Below are 21739 nucleotides of genomic sequence, written 5' to 3'. Positions count from 1 at the left end.
GTAGCTTATTTACTTTATACATAGTAATTTGTATTTCTTAATCTCCTATCTTGCCCGTCACCTTCCCTTTCCTCACTGGTAACCACTAGTTTGTTGTCTATATCTGTGAGTCTCTTTCTATTTTGTTATATTCATTCACATTATTTTTTTTAGATTCCACACATAAGTGATAAAATAGAGTATTTGCCTTTCTCTGGCTGACATTTCACTAAGCCTAATACCCTCCAGGTCCATTCATGTTGTTTCAAATGGCAAAATTTCATTTTTTATGGCTGAGTAATATTCCATGTGTGTGGGCACCTGTGTGTGTGTGTGTGTGTGTAAAAAACTACACTGCTATGAACATTGAGGTGGGTGTATTTTTTTGAGTTAGTGTTTTTGTTTTCTTCGAATATATACCCAGAAGTGGAATTTCTCAGTCATGTGGTAATTCTGTTTTTAGTTTTCTGAGGAACCTCCATACTGTTTTCCATAGTGGCTGCACCAATTTTACATTCCTACCAAGATAATACTAGAGTTCCATGACTTATGACTTTGCAGACACTTAACTATTTCCATGATTCTATAGTAGGCCTTGGTTTTCTTTTACATAAAACAAAGAGAAAATTTAAACACACCTCAGTAGAGGAATAATGAATGTTTGCCAGACGAAATTGGAAAGAAAATAGATGGGGGTGATTCCAAGGATCCACTCAAGCTTCTGAGGTTTTGTTGTTCTGTGTTTTGGACATGCTTTTGTTTAAGGAAGGAGATGACTGTGCTGTACTTGAATCAACCAGGATAAAGAGGAGCCTGGAAATCTGTGGGGCTTAAGCAGGGTTGGGAGTCTAAAATATGTGGGGTAACTTTAGAATCTCAACTTGAGAACAAAGTTTCTGAACTGAAGAAAGAATGCTGGCGGCCTCCCTCTATTTCCATTAGTACGCAGGTACTTTTCCATTATTGCCTGTCACACATAGTGTATATTCATCAAGTCAAATCATGAGTCCTACACTAGAAATACTACAGACATTTAATATTATGTTAACTTTTAATTAATAAAAGCTTTCAAGGTGGTGCTGGTTATATGTGGTTCTGCTAAATATCAGAGAATATTACAACACAGAACAAGAACAATGCCAAAGCAATGGTTAGCTGCTTCTCCTCATGCCACACCCGAAAAAAAATTTTTTTAAGTTGGGAACAAGCATGTATTTCTGCAATGTAACTTTAAGTGATTTAAATTAATCATCTTAATCAGAGTTAATAGTAAGTTGGATTCTTAAAAATCTGTGCCAATAATAAACAATCAGTAACAGCATTTCATTCATATAAAATCTATAGAAGAAATCAATGGTTTTATAAAAAAACTAAATGTGTTTATTCAAATGAGACTTTTACATGGAGATGGAAAAGCTGCCTATATAAAGGAAACTAGTGACCAATTAAATGCTATGGTATCTAACTGCTCTCTTGTCCTTACCATAGGCTAAGCTCTATCCTCCAAGATTTACATATATTAATTTAATTCTCATAACAAGCTTATGAAGCTGGAACTATTATTATCCCCATTACAGAGATGAGAAAACTCAGCCCTATATGCTTAATTAACAGTGGTAATTGGGGAGCTGAGATTTGAAAGTAGTCCTCGTGTCTCTAGAAGCTGTGCACTTAACCACAGTGCCAAAAAACCACCACATCAGAAAACCAGCTCACCCAGAAAGACTAAAGCAATAATTCACACCTGGTCCCTTGTTTATATTTTCCATCATAAAGCAGACACACTGGGGCTTCCCTGGTGGCGCAGTGGTTGAGAGTCCGCCTGCCGATGCAGGGGACGCGGGTTCGTGCCCCGGTCCGGGAGGATCCCACATGCCGCGGAGCGGCTGGGCCCGTGAGCCATGGCCACTGAGCCTACGCATCCGGAGCCTCTGCTCCGCAAAGGGAGAGGCCACAGCAGTGAGAGGCCCGCGTACAGCAAAAAAAAAAAAAAGCAGACACACTGTATGTCAAATCTTAAATGTGTGAATAATCACATCAATTTTCCACTTCATTTCTTGCGTGCATACACAATTTCAAAACACAACTGCTTCCGTTTCTATTCTCTCTGTCCACATTGATCTATTAAAATTTGCCTCTTCAGAACCAAAGAACGAAATGAACTCACACTGTAAGGATTAAGCAAAATGTGAATGACTCAGTCACACACTCAACATTTTTAAATTAAATTGTTCTAACATGTTTTCACTTTCAAAATATGACAAGAAAAGGGTCAGGCAATTCAAATCTTCCTTCCCCTTTCCTGGCACCTCCACACTGAGAACATTTAATGGTTATTTTGGTATGTTGCTTCTTGCCAGTTAGTTCAATTTAGATGAAAGCTGTTGTTTTCTAATTTCATTTCACTGTAAATGACAGAGACAAATGGTCATATTACCTTGAGAGTTCCACTGGCAGAATAGGCTGCATATGAGTAGAGCAGATCTTGGCTGCTGTGCTGTCTGGCTTCTTTGCTGCAAGGCTGGCCATTAGGATGAAAGCACTGGCCACTGCTGCTCAGAGACACTGAGCTGGGAGAAGGGCCTGGCAGGTTCAGCAGCACAGAGTAATTTACAAACTGTACGTCTTCTAGGCCCAAAGAAGTCCATTGACTCTTAATCTTCTTTGAAATTTCTATGTCAGTTTCGCTTTTGTACAGCTGTACCAAATTTCTGAAAAGAAATTTAAAAGGCATATTCTAAAAAAAAAATGGAAATCTTTATTCTTTCAAGTTGTGGTAGTTCAGCAAATGAACCATTATTAATAGATGTGGGATGTGAAAGATGTGTGAGACAGGACACTACAGAAGAAATTCAAAATTTGGTAGAAGTGATGAGCTTTACAGAAATTATACAAAATCAAAGCAGAATGAATTAAACTCAAATTAAGAACTAATAAAGGACTATGGGACTACAGAGAAGAAAATAGTTAATACCAACTAGTTCTTTTATTACTTCTGATCTTTCTATTGACAACAACATAATCTATTTAAAACTCGGCTCCAAAACTAGGAGTCATGTTGGTTGAGACAGTTCTGCACTGTAGTTAATATGATTACATATAAAGCTATGTGATTAATACACAGCTATTGGTATTTAAAAAATGATTCAGAGGGAACTCTTCTGATACAAATTACATGCCAAACTACATGATGCTATGAACATAATGATATGCAATAAAATCAGTATATTGTGGTAAAACCAACCACACATTGTCAAACCAATATGAAGTTAATTTTTGTGTGTGCTTGCTGTGTAATCTATATATTTATTTCTATACGTATTCCATAACCCATAATGACACTATTTTTGCTTAGGACATCCTAGAAACCAGACAAGCTCTGTTTAAAAAATGCATAGAACCTAGAAAAGCATGATATGGGAAATTAAAAAATAAAAATTTAATAAAGTTTTGCTTTGTTTTGGGCTAGAATGCAAAGTAACCAGCTCTTCTTTTGGCAAAAATTTATCTTCCTATAAGCATTTTATTGCTATCCAAACTAATACCTAAGTGGATATTTTACTAGAGTTGTCATTTTTGCCCATCAAATTATTTTTCTCACACATCCTTATTTTAGGACCCTGTTTATTCAAGAACCCTCAAATGATACATATTTGAAAAAAGAATAAGAAATAGGCACAATGGAAAAAAAATACATAGGATGGTATAGGAAAGCATTACTGGAGAAAAAAGGTCTGCTGACACAGCTTAAAAACTGGTGTATACAAGAAGGTGCGATGACAATTTACCAGTTGTTTTCTATATTTTTAAGGTTATTTCTATTCTTTTTTAAAAAAATATCTAATTTGACCTATCATCAGTGTCATGTAAATTTTATGGAGAAAATTATGGGAAGAATTCTACTTTTTATTCTGAATAATACTGGTCAGCCTTGTATTTTTTTTCTTTTTTTGGTGGGTAGGCTTTTTGAGGTATAATTGACAAATGAAATTGTATATATTTAAAGTGTACAACATGATGACTTGATATACATGTATGGTGTGAAATGATTATCACAATCAAATTAACACATCCATCAACTCACTTTTGTTACTTAGTTGTGTGCCTGTGTGTGTTGAGACCACTTAAGACCTACTCTCTTGGCAAAATTCAAGAATGCAATACAGTATTGTTAACTATAGTCACCATGCTATATGTTAGAGTCTCAGAACTTATTCATCTTATAACTGAAGGCTTCTATTCTTTGACCAACATCCCCCCATTTCCCTCAACTCCCAGTCCCTGACAACTATGATTCTACCCTGTTTCCAAGAGGTTGACGTTTTTCTTTCAAGATTCAACACATAAGTGATATGATACAGTCTCTGGCTTTCTTGGTCTGGCTTATTGCACTTATCACAGTGTTCTCTGAATTAATCTACATTGTCACAGATGGCATGATCTCCTTTTTTAAGGCCAAATAATATTCCATTATATATACACAGCACTCTTCTTTATCCATTCATCTGTCCGCAAACACTTAGGTTGTTTTCATACTTTGGCTATTGTGAATAATGCTGCAATAAACGTGGAAGTGCAGATATCTCTTTTAGATACTGATTTCATTTTCTTTGGATATATACACAGAAGTAGTACAGCTGAATTGTGGTAGCTCTAGATTTAATTTTTTGAGGAACCTCTATACTATTTTCCATAATGGCTCTACCAGTTTACATTCCCACCAACAGTGTACAATTTTACCTTTTCTTCACACCCTCACAAGCATTTGCTGTCTAGTCTTTTTGACAGACCTCCTAACAGGTGTGAGGTGATATTTCACTGTGGTTTTGCTTTGTATTCCCTGGTGATGTTGAGAACCTTTCATGTATCTATAGGTCATCTCTATATCTTCTTTGGAGAAATGTTAAGGTCCTTTGCCCAGTTTTTAACTGGATTGTTTGGTTTTTTTTTTTTTTTTTTTTTTTTTTTTGCTATTGAATTGTGTGAGTTTCTTATATATTTTAGATATTTTCCCCTTATTAGCTATATGTTGGGTATTTTCTCCTATTCCATAGGTTGACTTTTTATTTTGTTAATCATTTCTTTTGATGTGCATAAGCTTTTTAGTTTGATGTAGTCCAATGTGTATATTTTTGCTTTGTGTCTGTGCTTGTTGTCTTATCCAAAAAAGAAAACATTGCCAAGACCAATGTCAAGAAGTATTCCTTTTTAGGAGTATTGCAGTTTTGGGTCTTACATTTAAGTACTTAATCCATTTCAAGTTAATATTTATGATGGAGTAAGATAGGGGTTTCTTTTGCATGTGTATATTGTTTTCCTGACACGATTTATTGAAGACACTATGCTTTCCCCATTGTGTTCTTGCCTCCTTGGTCAAAAATTAATTGACCATATATATTGGGTTTATTTCTGGGCTCTCTATTCTGTTCCATTGACCTATTTTCTATGATTAATTTGTTTCATTGATCATTTTTGATCAAACAGATCATTGATGTGTTTGGATGACAAAATAATCTTTTGATCACTATAGTTTTATAATATAGTTTGAAATCAACAAGTGTGATGTGTCCAGCTTTGTTCTTTTTTCTCAAGATTGCATTGGCTATATGATGTCTTTTGTGGTTCCATATAGATTTTAGAAATGCCACTGGAATTTTGATAGGGATTACATTGAATCTGTAGATTGCTTTGGGTAGTGTGGACATTTTAACAATATTAATTCTTCAAATAAGAACATGAGATAGCTTTCCATTGATTTGTGTCAATTTTTTTCATCAATGTCTTAAAGTTTTCATTGTACAGGTCTTTCACCTCCTTGGTTAAATTTATTTTGAAGGATTTTATCCTTTAATCTAGGCTTCCAAGTTGTTGGCTGATATTTGTTCATAGTAGTCTCTTATGTTCCTTTGTACTTCTGTGGTGGCAGTTGTAATGTCTCCTCCTTTATCTCAGATTTTATTTGAGTCTTCTTTTTTCTTAGTCTAGCTAAAGGTTTGTTGATGTTGTTTATCTTTTCAAAAATACAGCTCATTTTCATTGATCTTTTCCATTGTTTTTCTGGTCTCTATTTCATTGATTTCTGTTATTTCCTGATCTTTGTTATTCCCATCTTTCTGCTAACTTTGGGTTTAGTTTCTCTTTCTACTTTCTTCAGGCGTAAAGTTAGATTGCATATTTGAGATCTTTTTTTTTCTTAAAGTATTTCTCTCTATAAACTTCTTTTTAAAACTGCCTTTGCTGCATCCCATAAGTGTTCATATGTTCTGTTCCATTTTCTCTCAAGATGTATTTTGATTTCCCTTTTGATTTCTTCCATGACACACTGGTTATGCAGGAATATGTTGTTTCATTTCCTTGTTTAAAATTTTTCTTTCTTCCTATTATTGAGCTCTAGTTTTATAGCACTGTGGTCAGAAAAGATATTTGATACAATTTCATACTTCTTAAATTTGCTAAGTCTTGTTTTGTGACCTAAATTATGATCTATCCTGGAGATGTTCTATGTGTGCTTGTAAAGAAGGTGTATTCTTTTGCTGTTGGGTAGAATATTTTGTATATGTCTGTTAGGTTCATTTGGCCTAAAGTGTAGTTCATATTCAATATTTCCTTACTGATTTTCTGTCTGGATGATATATCCATTGTTTAAAGTTGGGTATTAGAGTCCCCTACTATTATTATATTGTTCAGATCTGTTAATGTTTGCTTAATATAGGGGCCAATGTTCAATACCTATATATTTACAATTGTTACATACTCTTAATGAATCAATCCCTTTGTAATTACATAATGACGTTCTTTGTGTCTTTACAGTTTTTAAAGTAAGTCTATTTTGTCTGAAATAAGATTGTAGGGGTCCTCAGTGGCCAAGGCTGTGGCTGTACACAGCAGCAGTGAGGGTCGTTTGGTAGCAAAGGCTGCTGGGGATTCCCCATCTCTTTTTCTCCCATGTAGGATGTTTTGGCTGAAGGGATCCCTCTTGGTGTCTGGTTGGCTTGCAGGGCTATTACAGTGAGGGTGACATAGGTGTCTGATGAATGGACACCCATAGAGCAATCACAAAGCTAGGGTCTGGAGTACAGGTGCTTGTAGAGTGATAGCAGCTCCCAGGATCCAGAACACTTGTCAGCCTACAGTGACAGTGACTCTATTACCTAAGTCACAAGAACACATGGAATGGCAGTTATATCCAGGTCTAAAGTACAGGTATAGCAGAGTAGCCATGGCTCTGAGGTCTGGGGAATGTGCACGGTTAGGGGTTGGTGACAGCCCCCTGGTTCTGGGGACTCTGCAACAGCAATTCCTTTGGGTGTGGGGAGGGACAGCAGCATCTCCCTCTCCTGGGAGTCTGCAGCAGTGATGGCTTTTGGTTACCTCAGTGGTGAAAGCTGCTGGTATCCTCTATGCATCAGGTCACTGAAGTCCATGCCAATGAACATTTTGGGGCCTCCCACCATGAAAGCTGTGGGAAGTTTGTGGCTGTCGGGGTGTTACAGTCCTGAGTGACAAGATTGTTAGGATCCTCCACAGAGCCAACCACTGGGGACCATGGTGGCATCCTCTGCATGGCTGATACCAATAGCCTCCACCCTTCTTGGTTCCTAGCCATCTTTGGATGTCCCAGCTAAACTGATCTCCCCCACAACCCTTTCTCCTTTTTTTTTTTTTTTTTTTTTTTTTTTTTTTGATCCACTGTGTTGCCACAGCCCTCCCAGACCAATTTTAGTGCCTGGGTATCTAATTTTTTTTTTGATGGGGGGGGCGGTGAATACAGGCTAGTATTTCCTACTCCCTCATCTTGCTCTCTTCCCTGTTCTTTCATTGCTGTATCTGATCTCTGCCTCTGCAACTCTCTTTCTTTGTTCCTAACTGCAGTTTTTTCTGCAGTATTTTGGACAGGGCAAGTAAACTAATTGAAATGAAACAACTCAGTTTGATGAAAAAGCCATTTGGAAATTAATAATCAATAATGTCCTTTTGTAATATGTATAAAGTAGACTTGCAGAATACACACTTTTTATTAATGCAAATTTGACTATGTACAGTCAACATTAACAGAAAAAGGGAAGAGAAATTTTAATACTACTTTAGATGACTTTTTTTTTTTTGCTCCTCTGCCCAGTCAATCAGTCAATTGATGACCATAAGTCTACCAATTTGTAGGCAAGATGTTTACTCTGCCATTTCTTTTGCTAGTCTCAGGTTCAAAGTGCTTTACAGTGTAAGCAACACATGAAAACATTTCAAGGTGTTTATGTTATACAACATGGCCTTGAAAGGTAAATAGAATGCTGCTTTAGGGACTCAAATGAAGAATTAGTAATTTGTCTCAATGCTGGAGAATTTCTAAATATTATTCACTATTAAGCTAAAATTACTGAGTAAAGGATATTTGTATTCTCTATTTCACTTTCAATTTAAAAGATATATACTTTTTGTACTATAATTTCATTTTTCAATGTTATGAAAAAATTGAATATATAATATATAACATATATAACTTATGAAGAATAATGAAAGAATGACCCAGCCTATGAAGTATAACATCTCCAGTATTACTGAAGCCCTCTAGATAGTATTTATTTCATCAGTTACCCTGGCCCCCAGGGTAATCACCAATCTTGTTTCTCTTTTTGTGGCTTCCTTTGTCTTCTTTTTATAGATTTAATATGTATGTATCTATAAGTCCTTAACAGTTCATTCCTTAGGCTTTGAGTTTCTACCTTTATATATTTGGTATCTTCTATATATTCTGTTTTTACATATATTGACATATGACATTATGTAAATTTAAAGTGTACAACATGATGATTTGATACACTTCTATATTACAAAATGATTACCACCATAGCATTAGATAACACCTTCAGCACATCACATAACTATCATTTATTTTTTGTGGTGAGAACATTTAAGATCTACTCTCTGGGCTTCCCTGGTCGTGCAGTGGTTGAGAATCTGCCTGCCAATGCAGGGGACACGGGTTCGAGTCCTGGTCTGGGAAGATCCCACATGCCGTGGAGCAACTAGGCCCGTGAGCCACAACTACTGAGCCTGTGCATCTGGAGCCTGTGCTCTGCAACAAGAGAGGCCACGATAGTGAGAGGCCCATGCATCGCAATGAAGAATGGCGCCCGTTTGCAGCACCTAGAGAAAGCCTTCACACAGAAACGAAGACCCAACACAGCCAAAAATAAATTAATTAATTAATTAAAAAAAAAAAAGATCTACTCTCTTAGCAACTTACAATATGATGATTATTGTAAATATATGTATATTCTTTTGTGATTTGATTTTCACTCAGTATTAAATTTCTGAGATTCCTCCAGGTTTCTTACCAGTTTCCTGAGACAAGTATTTTAAAGTTGTTTTGTTTTTTCATGATTACAAATAATGCTGCATTGATCATTCTTGTCTATGTTTCCTAATAGATATATGCAAGAACTTCTCTAGGGAAGGACTTACTGGTCCATAGGTTATGTGCTTGTATAACTTTAATCAAAAATGCCAAAATGCTTTTTTAAAAGTTCTGATTACACTGCTGCCAGGTCTGCATGAAACTTATTCTTCCATTCCTCACCAATACCTGGTATTGTCTTTATTATTTTATTTTATCTTATATTTTTACCAAGGGTAGTGGGTGTAAACTTGTATATCATTATGTAACTCAGAAATACTGTCACTGGGGTTACAGGGTATGCCAAATAGTTTTCCAAAGCTTTTGTACTACCAGCATTATTTAAGAGGTCCTATCTTTAGAGTATCTAACTTTTGCTATCCAATAAAGGTAAAATTGTATCCAACTATGATTTTAATTTGCATTTCCATGATTATTAATGAAGATTTTTTTCATCTATTATTTAGACACCCATATTCCCTTTTTATTCAATGACTATCTGTGTCTTTTGCCCACATTTATGGAAGCTTTTGTGTATTCTTGGTAATAATTTTAGGTCAGGTATAGGGTACTTATCTTCTCCCAGTTTTTGGCTTCTCTTTCATTTTCAATGTCTTGTTTTATGGTATTATAAAAGTTTATAATCTTAATGTACATTTTTAAAGGTTTTTGGTTTCTTGTTTGTTTTTAATAGAATGTACAGTGCCATAAGCTGGCCACAGCATGGTGTCATTTTCTCCAGAGAGCCTTTGTGTACATTTTTTTTTTTAATACAGTGTAATGGTTTGCACATTTTCCTGATATGCTTAAGAAATTCCTCTCAGGGATTTCCCTGGTGGCACAGTGGTTAAGAATCTGCCTGCCAATGCAGGGGACACAGGTTTGAGCCCTGGTCCAGGAAGATCCCACATGCCGTGGAGCAACTAAGCCCATGTGCCACAACTCCTGAGCCTGCGCTCTAGAGCCCATGAGCCACAACTACTGAGCCCATGTGCTACAGCTACTGAAGCCCATGTGCCTAGAGCCTGTGCTTCACAACAAAGAGAAGCCACCACAATGAGAAGCCCATGCACAGCAACAAAGACCCAAAACAGCCATAAATAAATAAATTATTAAAAAGAAATTCCTCTCAAACCTGAGGTAATGAAGTCATTCTCATAAAAGTTTTAAAGAATTAAGTTTTTCACATTTCAATGTTTACTTGAAATATTCGTGTGTGTGTGTGTGTGTGTGTGTGTGTGTGTGCGTGTGTGTGGTAGGAATGCATGAAGTATTACTTTTTTCCATATGAAAAATCATCCTAGTCCCCTTTGTCATATTCTTCACTCATGTGCAGTGACAGTCATATAAAAATTTGTACATGGCTGTGAGTCTGACTCAGCTCCTTAGTCAATTCCATTAGTCCTTTTGATCCATCTTCATAGAAATATTCTATTTTAATTATTATTACCTTAAAATATGCCTCAGTATTCAGAAGGGCAAATCCTCCTACTTGTTCTTCCACAAGAACATCTTATTTTTTTTCTTTTTCTCTTCCATAGTAATATTAAAATGAGTATATCAATTTCCATATCAAGATTATGATTAGAATTACACTGAGACAAGATCAATATGAGGAGAAATATCAACCTTATAATAAAATAACAATAAGCCCTTAATATTATCAAATACCCAGTTAGTGTTAACATAAAAATGTTTTAAAATTAAAATATTTTCTGCTTATTGAGGGTGTAGAGGAATACTATTCCATTGTTCTATCAGGTAATCCTGCTAGACTCTAATTACAATAGTTTTATCTTTTTCTTAGTTTTCTTCATTAAAAATATAAGCAAATAATGAAGTTTTATTACTACCTTTCTAGTCATTTATAGATTGTAATTTTTTTTATTACTAAGCAGGCTAAAACCTCCAGAAGATATTTAATAAAATATTTAAAAGTTGTGATAGTTATTTCCAAATATTAGATTAAATATATTCTTCTTATTTTGATAGGAGCTGTTTTATAATTAGGTATTGGATTTTATCAGAAATTCTGATGCATTTATTAAGACAATAATATTATCCTTTTCTTAATAGGGTAGATTATCTTAATTGAAATTTTTTAGCATTAACTCAAACTTGCATTCTAAAAATTAACTCTACTTAGTAGAATGCATTATGATTTTTAGCTATTATGTGATTTATTTTGCAAACATTTTATTCACAATTGTCATGTCTATTTTTATAAGTAAAGCAGGTATGCATCTTTCAGGGATGATTTTAATTTGAAGTTACACAAACCTCATAAAACGAGGTAGAGAGTATTTAGTCATTCGATCTGTTTTCTTGGGAGAACTTGAATATGATTATAATTTTTGAAAAATAGATATTATTCTATTTTTTTAACATCTTTATTGGAGTATAATTGCTTTACAATGTTGTGTTAGTTTCTGCTGTATAACAAAGTGAATCAGCTATACATATACATATACCCCCATATCTCTTCCCTCTTGCATCTCCCTCCTACCCTCCCTATCCCACCCCTCCAGGTGGTCACAACACTGAGCTCATCTCCCTGTGCTATGCAACCTGCTTCCCACTAGCTATCTATTTTACATTTGGTAATGTATATATGTACATGCCACTCTCTCACTTCATCCCAGCTTACCCTTCCCCCTCCCCGTGTCCTCAAGTCCATTCTCTACGTCTGCATCTTTATTCCTGTCCTGCCCGTAGGTTCTTCAGAACCTTTTTTGGTTTTTTTTTTTATTCCATATATATGTGTTAGCATACAGCATTTGTTTTTCTGAATAGATATTATTCTTAAACTAAAAATTGTCTGTACTTGATGTCCTTATTATGGGAGAACTGTGAACTGCTGATTCAAAATCTTTAATGCTATACTAATTTTATTAGTTCTTCTTTGAATCATAGCTCTTTCATTGCTCCCTGTGTCACTTGTTATTAATCCTCAAAGTGCTGGGTTTCTGGTTTCATCACTTGCCACTGTACTCTATCCTACGTTTTGATTCCCTTGCCAACTTCTCTTACTATCCTGTCAGCTCAGTATACCAGTGTTTTAAAGCAGGTATACGATAATGTACACAGCCTCTACATGTTTTGTACGGTACCTACTTAAAAATAATACCAAAACCAAAAATGTACTAACTTGAGCACCTAACTCCCTACATGTATTAGACATGATGTCTTTGTAAGTACTGACTACTATTCCCACAGCATCTAATTTGGAAAAATATGGATAAGCAGCTAAGAATTATGACCCAAATTCCTGCATCTTCCACAGACTTACATTGTAAATATTTGTTCAAAATTTATTGATAGGGCTTCCCTGGTGGCACAGTGGTTGAGAATCTGCCTGCTAATGCAGGGGACACGGGTTCGAGCCCTGGTCTGGGAAGATCCCACATGTGGAGCGACTGGGCCCATGAACCACAAGTACTGAGCCTGCGCGTCTGGAGCCTGTGTTCCACAATGGGAGAAGCCTCGACAGTGAGAGGCCCGCGCACCACGATGAAGAGTGGCCCCCGCTTCCCATGACTAGAGAAAGCCCTCACACAGAAACGAAGACCCAACAGAGCAAAAATAAATAAGTTAATAAACTCCTGTCCCCAACATCTTCTTTAAAAAAAAATTATTGATATATCATTTTACACATTATCTGTACCTTAGAGAGATTATCTTATTCAAATCTTATACACTATGATGGTTGACTGGATTTAAGGGAACATGATTATAGTAGTCTGAATACCACTTTGTCAGTATAACAAAAATGCATCCTGAAAGATGTTAACAAAGCTTTGGTATACATGTGGTTATAAAAGTACTGGTCTTTAAAAAATGATAGAGAAAACATTTCCTAATAAATATTGCCTAACATTCCAAATAATTAAGGTAATAAATGCCTGTTCAAGCTTAATCTTCCTAAGATCAATTTTTAATTCTACTGCCTTTAAAACTGTATTTTAAATTTATCAAATTGTTTATATGAGTCTTGCCCCCTGCACCACCCCTCCAAAAAAGTTTTAAAGAAGCTGTATGAGTTCTATGTTCTGAAATTATGTAACCTTTAAATATAAATTATTTTACGTAAATCAGTTGTATTGATACAAATGGTTTGGTCAAATGATTCTATCCATTAATTATTCTAAATCCCTTCGAATGTTAAAATGCAGAAACTTTATTGAGAATCTACAGTTTTCTGAACTTTTTTCCCCACAAAATTTTGAGATATACAGTGAACAGTTCTGTTATAATTAGGCAGTTTGCTACATTCAAAGAGAAATGTCATTCAGTAATTAACTGTAATATAATTTCAATTTACTAATTTCAAAAAAAGCTGCAAAACTAAGTGTGTGTCACCTAAAATCACATGATATTTGACAAAAATTTCGCTCTGCCTTAATTTTTAGGAGTTTCCATGGGCCCGTAGTTTTGGCAGGAAGCATAATGAACTGTGATGCCCGAGACTTGAATTTGGAAGTAAGTTTGGTATTAGTGTTTCACTGGCTGGTAGAGACTGGAGTTGGTAGTATTTGAGCTTTGGTAGACAAAATTCTGTTTATATCAATGTTTCACACCTGCTACTGGATGAGCCACAGAGCAACCCTGGTGTTCGAATTGGAGGAAACGATGCATGTAGTATTCCTAGTGCAAGGGTGAGTGCCAAGATTCTACTGTAAATGAACAGGGAAAGAAAACATCTAAAGAAACATACTCGCATTACACAGAAAACAAACAGCACATTTACTAATGTCCACCGAGATTTTCTTATGTGCATATACAATAACATACACACATACTCATACTGTACCTGTTTGATATTTCTCACATATTAATAAGTCAAAAGTTTCTTTAAGGTTGTTATTTGACTTGGTATTCAATGTAGTAAATTCTGTGAATCATGCACTATATGTACCTAGTAAATTTCAAGAATACACCATGAACTGACTTTTTATCTCAATTTTGCTTTAGAAATATTAAGACTAAAATGCATGGTAAAACTGTATCACACATGATAGCAAGAAATTAAGTGGTTAGGAGGGTAAAGGAACATTCTTTCACTTTTCCTCCCAGCCACCCACTAACACCATGCCAAATAAAACATGATTACTTGCTCAACTACTTTTTGCCTTATAAAAGACCATATTAACAGTAAATCATGTATTTAATGTCTATTCTAGAGACTGAAAACATTGTGCATAATTACTTCACCAAAGGACCCTCATGTAACTACTGTTACTGTTTTACAGGTAAGAAATTTGAGGCTCAGGCAATGTAACCAAGATGTAAAATGTCCCAGATTTTAAGGAGGTCAGATTTCTCCTACACTACATTGTATTTTAGATTTCCACTATACTACACTGCTATTTAGAAGGAGCAGATAGTCTTCCAAACCCTGATGCTTTCCAAAAGCAATAAAAATGTTGAGGTTTATAAAGCATAGTATTTGGGTAAAATAATTAAAAGTTAGATGGTATGAGGTTGGAAGAAAGAGATCTTTATGCTCATAAGAAAATAAGACTTAGAGAAATCAAAGTAGTTCAAGAACACAGTAGTCTAAATTTCAGCGTTTAAGAACCATCTGAACAAGAGAGAAAAAACTGCTTCTTATATACTCCATTTTTGAAAAAACTAGCACAGAAGTAGATTAGCTGAAAGATATCTTCCTCTCTCCTTCTCTTTGTGATCAAGGAGAACATGGTACATAGCTGTCTGCTTTGCACATTATGGAAGGCACACAGATGGGCTTAGTGATCTCTAGCTAAATCCCTGGCATAAAGCTGGTAATTAATACTTAATTCATTAATTTGATATTTCTTTTAACTTGATATTACACAAACAGTAAAATAAATGACTAAAACCCAGGACACACAGAAATGAAACAAAATAAACTGCCAATACATCTGTTACTACCTGAATTAGAAAAAAGAAGAGTCTAGTGGTATATCTCTACATCTTTCATCCTTTGCACACAATTGTACAGGAGATAATTCCATCCCTGGTTAATAACGTGCGCATATTTGGATTGTAAGAAAAAAATACAGTAGTATCTAATGATGAAGCATTTAAAAATACATTTTAGAAAGAAGAAATGTGAAAAAAATGGAGGCTAATAAGCTTTTATAGAATGCACCAGCCCAGCACAAGAATGTTATACTTACTGTTAATAGCGCCTGGCTTTAGAGACTCTTTCTCTGTCTTTTAGGGAAAATAGTTGTCAAAGATCACTTTCTGATTACGCACCTAAATTATCTAAGCTAAATCTAAAAATTGATTCACAAAATGGACAAGTTAATCCAATCAGTAAGACATAAGTCTTCAGTGTCATCTGCTTGGTTCTCTAATGCAATGACATAAACTTGGATGATACCAAAACTTACATGGATTCTTGATTTAAATAGTCACTACTCTATGATCCAATGAATAAATAGTGGGAGAAGCATATTCCATTTCAATAAGATCATAACAAAAGTGACTGGTCTCCATACTTCAGAATAAGCATTTTTACTGAGAAATTTTTAAAGTACCTGAAACACTAACATGATTCCCTGTTCTTGACATTAACACAAAATTATTAACGTATTTTACTAAACTTAAAAAATAAACTTTTTAGGACAAGTATTGAGTCTCACCCTTTTTAACACATCCTAAAACTCTAACTACAGTTCCTTGTGCTTAGTAAATGGGTACCATAGCAAATAATCAGTAAATGTTTTTTACTAAATATACTAAGACTATATTGAAAATATAATTTTAACATACTTATTTTTATTTATTTTCCAATATAGCAAATTAAATCTTGAGTAGTACAGCAAGGTTGACTAAAACAATGAAGTAACCTTATATAATGGCGGGAATTAATATATTTTAAAAATAATTTTTAGATATTGTCTTTCTGTGACACTGAAAATACATTAAAGCTATTGTCAAAACAATGAATGATAATGTCTCCATGAGGACAATAATCAAAATCAGTAAGAATTTGTGTTACTTGTCACTTGTTAATCAAAACTACCTTCCTTCATGCACACATTCATTTCAGCACTCGAGTGAAATCTTCTCTATTAAATCGTACTCATTACATGACATGTTGCATAAATCACGAGAAAAAACTCTTTAAACAGTCATCTTTATGAAATGCATTGAAATCAATCTGTAGAGATATCTGGTCATTGAAAGTCATAACAGTATGGAAACAAAAATGAAAAATGAAATGTTAAAATGATAGAAAATTAGGGTTTTGACAAGAAAAACATATTGCATGTTGAGATATTTGAAGAAGCTGTCATTTACAAGCTTCATCTCTATTGTATATGTGAAGAAAGAAGAAAAGAGGCTTATTGCTAGAGAAGAAATGAGCAGCATGGATAGTGATGTATTTCTGACATATACTATCCCTAGTTGAGCCAGACCCTCATCTGCTGAACATCATGATTAATCCAGGATAATTGGAAAATCAACTGTCAACAAAAGATTGGTAGAGGGTAGTGGGTGCAGGTGGAGAGAGACAGGAGCTTTGGGAGGAGGAGAATAGAGAGTGGAAAGACTGGATTATGCATTCAGTAAAAGAGGGCTTACATTTTGGTTTTCACATATAAGCTAGATGACCTTGTTCATATCAGTATCTTTTGAGTCTCAGTTTCCACATTGTAATATGTTGAATAGTAACATGTTAAGGTTTTTTTGAGAGCACTAAATACATATGTAAAGTGCTTAGCACAGTCTCTAGCACCTCCAGGAGTATAACAAAGGTTACTTTTCTTTCCCTTTTCCTGTCCTAAATGATCTGTCCCAAGTACTGAAACAAGAATAACAGCATCTACTTTAGTATAAGAACTGCATCAGAATATATACATGGACATAATTTGATTCCTGGTTGGAACTATTGATATTAAGCCCTATTTGCCATCTTTCTCTTCTTCTGAGAAAGTCCATGATATTTGAATATACTGCCACACATTTGAATTCTAGACACTGGATTCAAAGTTTTATATTTTCTTTCTTCCCTACAGGTCCTTAACAGTTAAGACAAGGAGCACAATGGAAAAGTTAAGTCTAGAATGATCTCAGATTATTGGTTACATATTCTTCACAGAAAAATTACCATCATCTCCCTTTAAAAGTTTTTACTTTTTCTTTATGTAATTCATGTATATTTACTGGAGGGAAAAAAATAGAAAACACAGAGGAGCAAAAAAGTTTAACAAAAGAATGCAAGAAAATAATCCCAACAGGAAAATGCTCTCCTGGTAATAAAAACAAAAACAAACAAAAACAAACAAAACTATTACCTGTTGGCAAAATTGAGTTCACAATTCAAATGCTTTTTAAAATAAATACTCATAATAGTTATGGCATTTATACTGTCACCACTACCAACATTTTCTGAGGGTTTGCTCTGTGCCAATCATTGTTTTAGGTGGTTTATATTCATATAATATTTGAACACAAAATTTGAAATTATATTAAAATGGGCCTAGGAAAGAATTAGAATAATTCCCAAGTTTTAAGAAAAGATGTCTAGAAATTTGTTTCTTTGCCCTGGCCCACACCAAACAGCTGAATATAGAGATGCCAGTTTATGAAGATTGGCAGAGCAAGCTGACAGCATCAAGTCTGAAGGATGGAGCAGTAAGCAAAGTTTCAGAGAATTGTATTTTTTCTAGTAATCTAGAGATGGTGGACATTTCTTGAATCTAGGTCCAATATGTCTTTGTGTGTGTATGTTCATACCACTGAATGAATATTGGTGATGTTAATCCAATTGATGAAGCAAAAGCAGACGGCTAATATGCTCCCAGATGAAGGAAAGAAACAAACAAACAAAGAATAGTACTTTCATCACTGAATACCTACTATGTACAAGGAAATGGAAAAGCTCCCATCTGGCAAAATCTGGCTAAAACATCTGAACTTCTTTGGCAGTTGGTCAAATCTCACTTTGAATTGTCCCATGCCTTTTTTTGGACTTTGACACTAGATACGTATTTTTATTCTCACATTCATTCTCCCCCCGGCCCTCCCCCAGCAAAATGACCACTGACTATCTACTGTGTGGCAGCCATTGTTTTTATTTCAGGTAAATGGTTAAACCAAATAGACAAATCTCCTTGATCTCTAGTTAAGTGAGGTAGGCTTTAAAACTTATAAAACAAAATTTGAAAGTACGAAGAAAATATGCAAATTCACAGTCAGAGTTGGAAATTTTAACAAACTTCTCTCACTAACTGACAGAATAAACAGAAAAAGAAAAGTTGACTTTTCTGGAATAATACGACTGGAATAATAATTTTAAAAATTGACCAATTTGACATACACAGAAAACCATACCCAATAACCTTCTAAGTGCACATGGAACATTTACCAAAATTTCCCATATGGTAGGCCATAAAGCAAGTCTCAACAAACTTCAAAACACCAAAATCATACAAACTGTATGTTTTGAACACAGTGGAGTTAGGCTAGAAACAAAAAAGAAAAATATAAGCAGAAATTCCAGTTGCTTGGAAATTAGATAATTCTTCTTAGTAACCAGTAAGTCAAAGGTGAAATTAAAATAGAAATAGGGAATATTTTTAAATGAATGATACTGAAAATATGACATAGCAGTATTTTCGGGAAGCAGCTAAAGCAGAGATTAGAGAAAAATGTATTGCCTTAAACAAGTAAGTAAGAAAACAGAAAGTCAATGATTTAGCTTTAATTTCAAGAAATTAGAAAAATAAAAGCAAAATAAACTCAAATGAAATTTAAAAGAAGGAAGTAATAAAAATAACAAAAATGATTGAAATAGAAAACAAATGTATAGGAGAAAAAATCCTATGGATGCTCTGATATGCATTTTGGGATTTTGGTTTTTAAATTTATTTATTTATTTATTTTTGGCTGCATTGGGTCTTCGTTGCTGCACTCGGGCTTTCTCTAGTTGCAGAGAGTGGGGGCTACTCTTTGTTGCAGTGGGTGGGCTTCTCATTGTGGTGGCTTCTCTTGTTGTGAAGCACAGGCTCTAGGTGTGTGGGCTTCAGTAGTTGTGGCATACGGGCTCAGTAGTTGTGGCTCATGGGTTCTAGAGTACAGGCTTAGTAGTTGTGGTGCACGGGCTTAGGTGCTCCGTGGCATGTGGGATCTTCCCAGACCAGGGCTCGAACCTGTGTCGCCTGCACTGGCAGGCGGATTCTTAACCACTGCACCAGCAGGGAAGTCCTGGTATTTTTTTTTTTATAACACATGAATTTTTAATAGATATTCTTTTAATAAATATCTTTTAATTACCTATTATGGAATATTTACATAGTACATGAATATTATTAAATATTTGGAATCCATTTATATATTAAGTACATAATACATGAAACAACTAAAAAGTATGCTTCATTTTAACCTAAAAATTCAGCTAGCAAAGAACTGAAATATACATAATGGTTTTCAGAAACTTCATCAGGCTACTCATTAAACACAGTTAAAGTAACATGGATATTATCTATTCATGTTCCCCTGCCCTTTCCTTAGTCTTCATCTTTTTTTTTTTTTTTTTTTTTTTTTTTTTGCGGTATGCGGGCCTCTCACTGTTGTGGCCTCTCCTGTTGCGGAGCACAGGCTCCGGACGCGCAGGCCTAGCGGCCATGGCTCACGGGCTTAGTTGCTCCGCGGCATGTGGGATCTTCCCGGACCAGGGCACGAACCCGTGTCTCCTGCATCGGCAGGCGGATTCTCACCACTGCGCCACCAGGGAAGCCCAGTCTTCATCATTTTTATGGCTTCTATATACTATACACAAACTATGATTTAATTTCTCTCATTAGCCAATGGGTTTGGATTTCCTAACAAACTCTAATGAAGACAAAGATCCGAAGTTAATAGAAGGAAAAATATAAGGGAAATGAACTAATTATTTAGAGCCCACTACTCCAAATCCTTGTTTTAATTCTTGGAATATGGGCATAAGCTTATCTTCATATGAGTTCATGGCTGGTTATGGCTACACAATGTTTAAAGTGGTGTACAGTTAAAGCTAGAGCTCTGATTTTTCTTATAGTCACTCACTGCACTTTTCATAGCCATAATAATGTTACATAATTATATTGAACTGTGTTAAGCTGTGAGAAAAGGGTACCAACCAAGCAACTTCTGTTAATTGCCACCTTTAGCATTACTTTTCATGGATGGCCAGCAGACTATTTTTACAGTCTTAAAAAATATATGCACATTGGGCTTCACTGGTGGCGCAGGGGTTAAGAGTCCGCCTGCCGATGCAGGGGACACGGGTTCGTGCCCCGGTCCAGGAAGATCCCACATGCCGCGGAGCGGCTGGGTCCGTGAGCCATGGCCGCTGAGCCTGCGCGTCCAGAGCCTGTGCTCCGCAATGGGAGAGGCCACAACAGTGAGAGGCCTGCGTACCGCAAAAAAAAAAAAAAAAGCACATATTTCCAAGTTAAATCATGCTGTTTGGGAATACTTGAACTAATTTTTAGTCTATATGAAATTAACAAAACAAAAACATTTAATTTGAATCCTAAGCAAGAAAGTCATGCAAAGTAGAGTTTCTTCTTCTGCTTGTTATTTTTGGAAAAACAAAGCTTCTGTGAGGACTGCAAACTGGAAATGAGCACACAATGCTGCTGGCCAGGCTTTCCTCAATATTTCTCTCAAAGAACTGAAATGTCCTTATTTTTATATTGTTCAATACCTCTCTCTGTATGTTTTGGCTATATGCTCCATGTTGGGCTGTACTCAGCACATGTATAACCAGAGAGAAAAAAAGGGAACAAAATTGTTCTGATTTTTTTTCTGAATTCAATTATATTGTAGACATAATCCAAAATAGCAATATATCACATACCTAAAGTATTGATATTCCTATATCTTGTATTTTATTAACATTTAAAATCGGAAGTTTTAAAAAGTCCAGAATTTCTGATTCTTCTTTTTTCTCCTTTCTTTTCTGGTCTCATCTTTTAAATTGAAGATCTGACATCGCTGGTTTGGAATTCTTGCTTCTGAACAATCTACTGGAGTGGAGAATGTTTGGCTATTTTAGACAAAGTGTGACTCCCCAGTACTCTAGCACTTAACTCTATTTATTTTACAATATCTAGTTGGCTTAAGTAGGCTTTTTAGTTTTTTGACCTCCCTGCCTAAAACATATACTCTAGAAAGGTAGCAACTGTAAATAATTTATCTACTTTTTAATGAACTTGTTGCAACTATTTGCATTTATCTTTAAAGATTTTTTTAAATACTCTCTTGAGGGCTTATTAAGCCTGAGGTAATTCATTGTATTTCCTATAAACTAATGGAACCAAAAAATATGCTAAAGAAAATGGCCACAGAAGAATTTAATTTTTTTTAACATCTTTATTGGAGTAT

The 21739-nt window shown here is 35.1% G+C and overlaps 1 protein-coding gene across 1 annotated transcript in view; it reads right to left on the bottom strand.

Annotated features, from left to right (window-relative positions):
• Window positions 1–21739, bottom strand: part of NAALADL2 (N-acetylated alpha-linked acidic dipeptidase like 2) — a 1506494-nt gene that overhangs the window by 658654 nt on the left and 826101 nt on the right. The window contains exon 5 of the mRNA XM_059063915.2: window positions 2417–2690. Within this exon, the coding sequence (XP_058919898.2) occupies window positions 2417–2690 (274 nt within the window). The remainder of the gene's footprint in view (window positions 1–2416; window positions 2691–21739) is intronic.

This window comes from Kogia breviceps, chromosome 5 (genome assembly GCF_026419965.1).
Source record: "Kogia breviceps isolate mKogBre1 chromosome 5, mKogBre1 haplotype 1, whole genome shotgun sequence".
In the NCBI taxonomy this organism is placed as follows: Eukaryota; Metazoa; Chordata; class Mammalia; order Artiodactyla; family Physeteridae; genus Kogia; species Kogia breviceps.
Note: the sequence above shows the minus strand (reverse complement) of the source record. Positions and strands in the feature narration are given on the sequence as shown.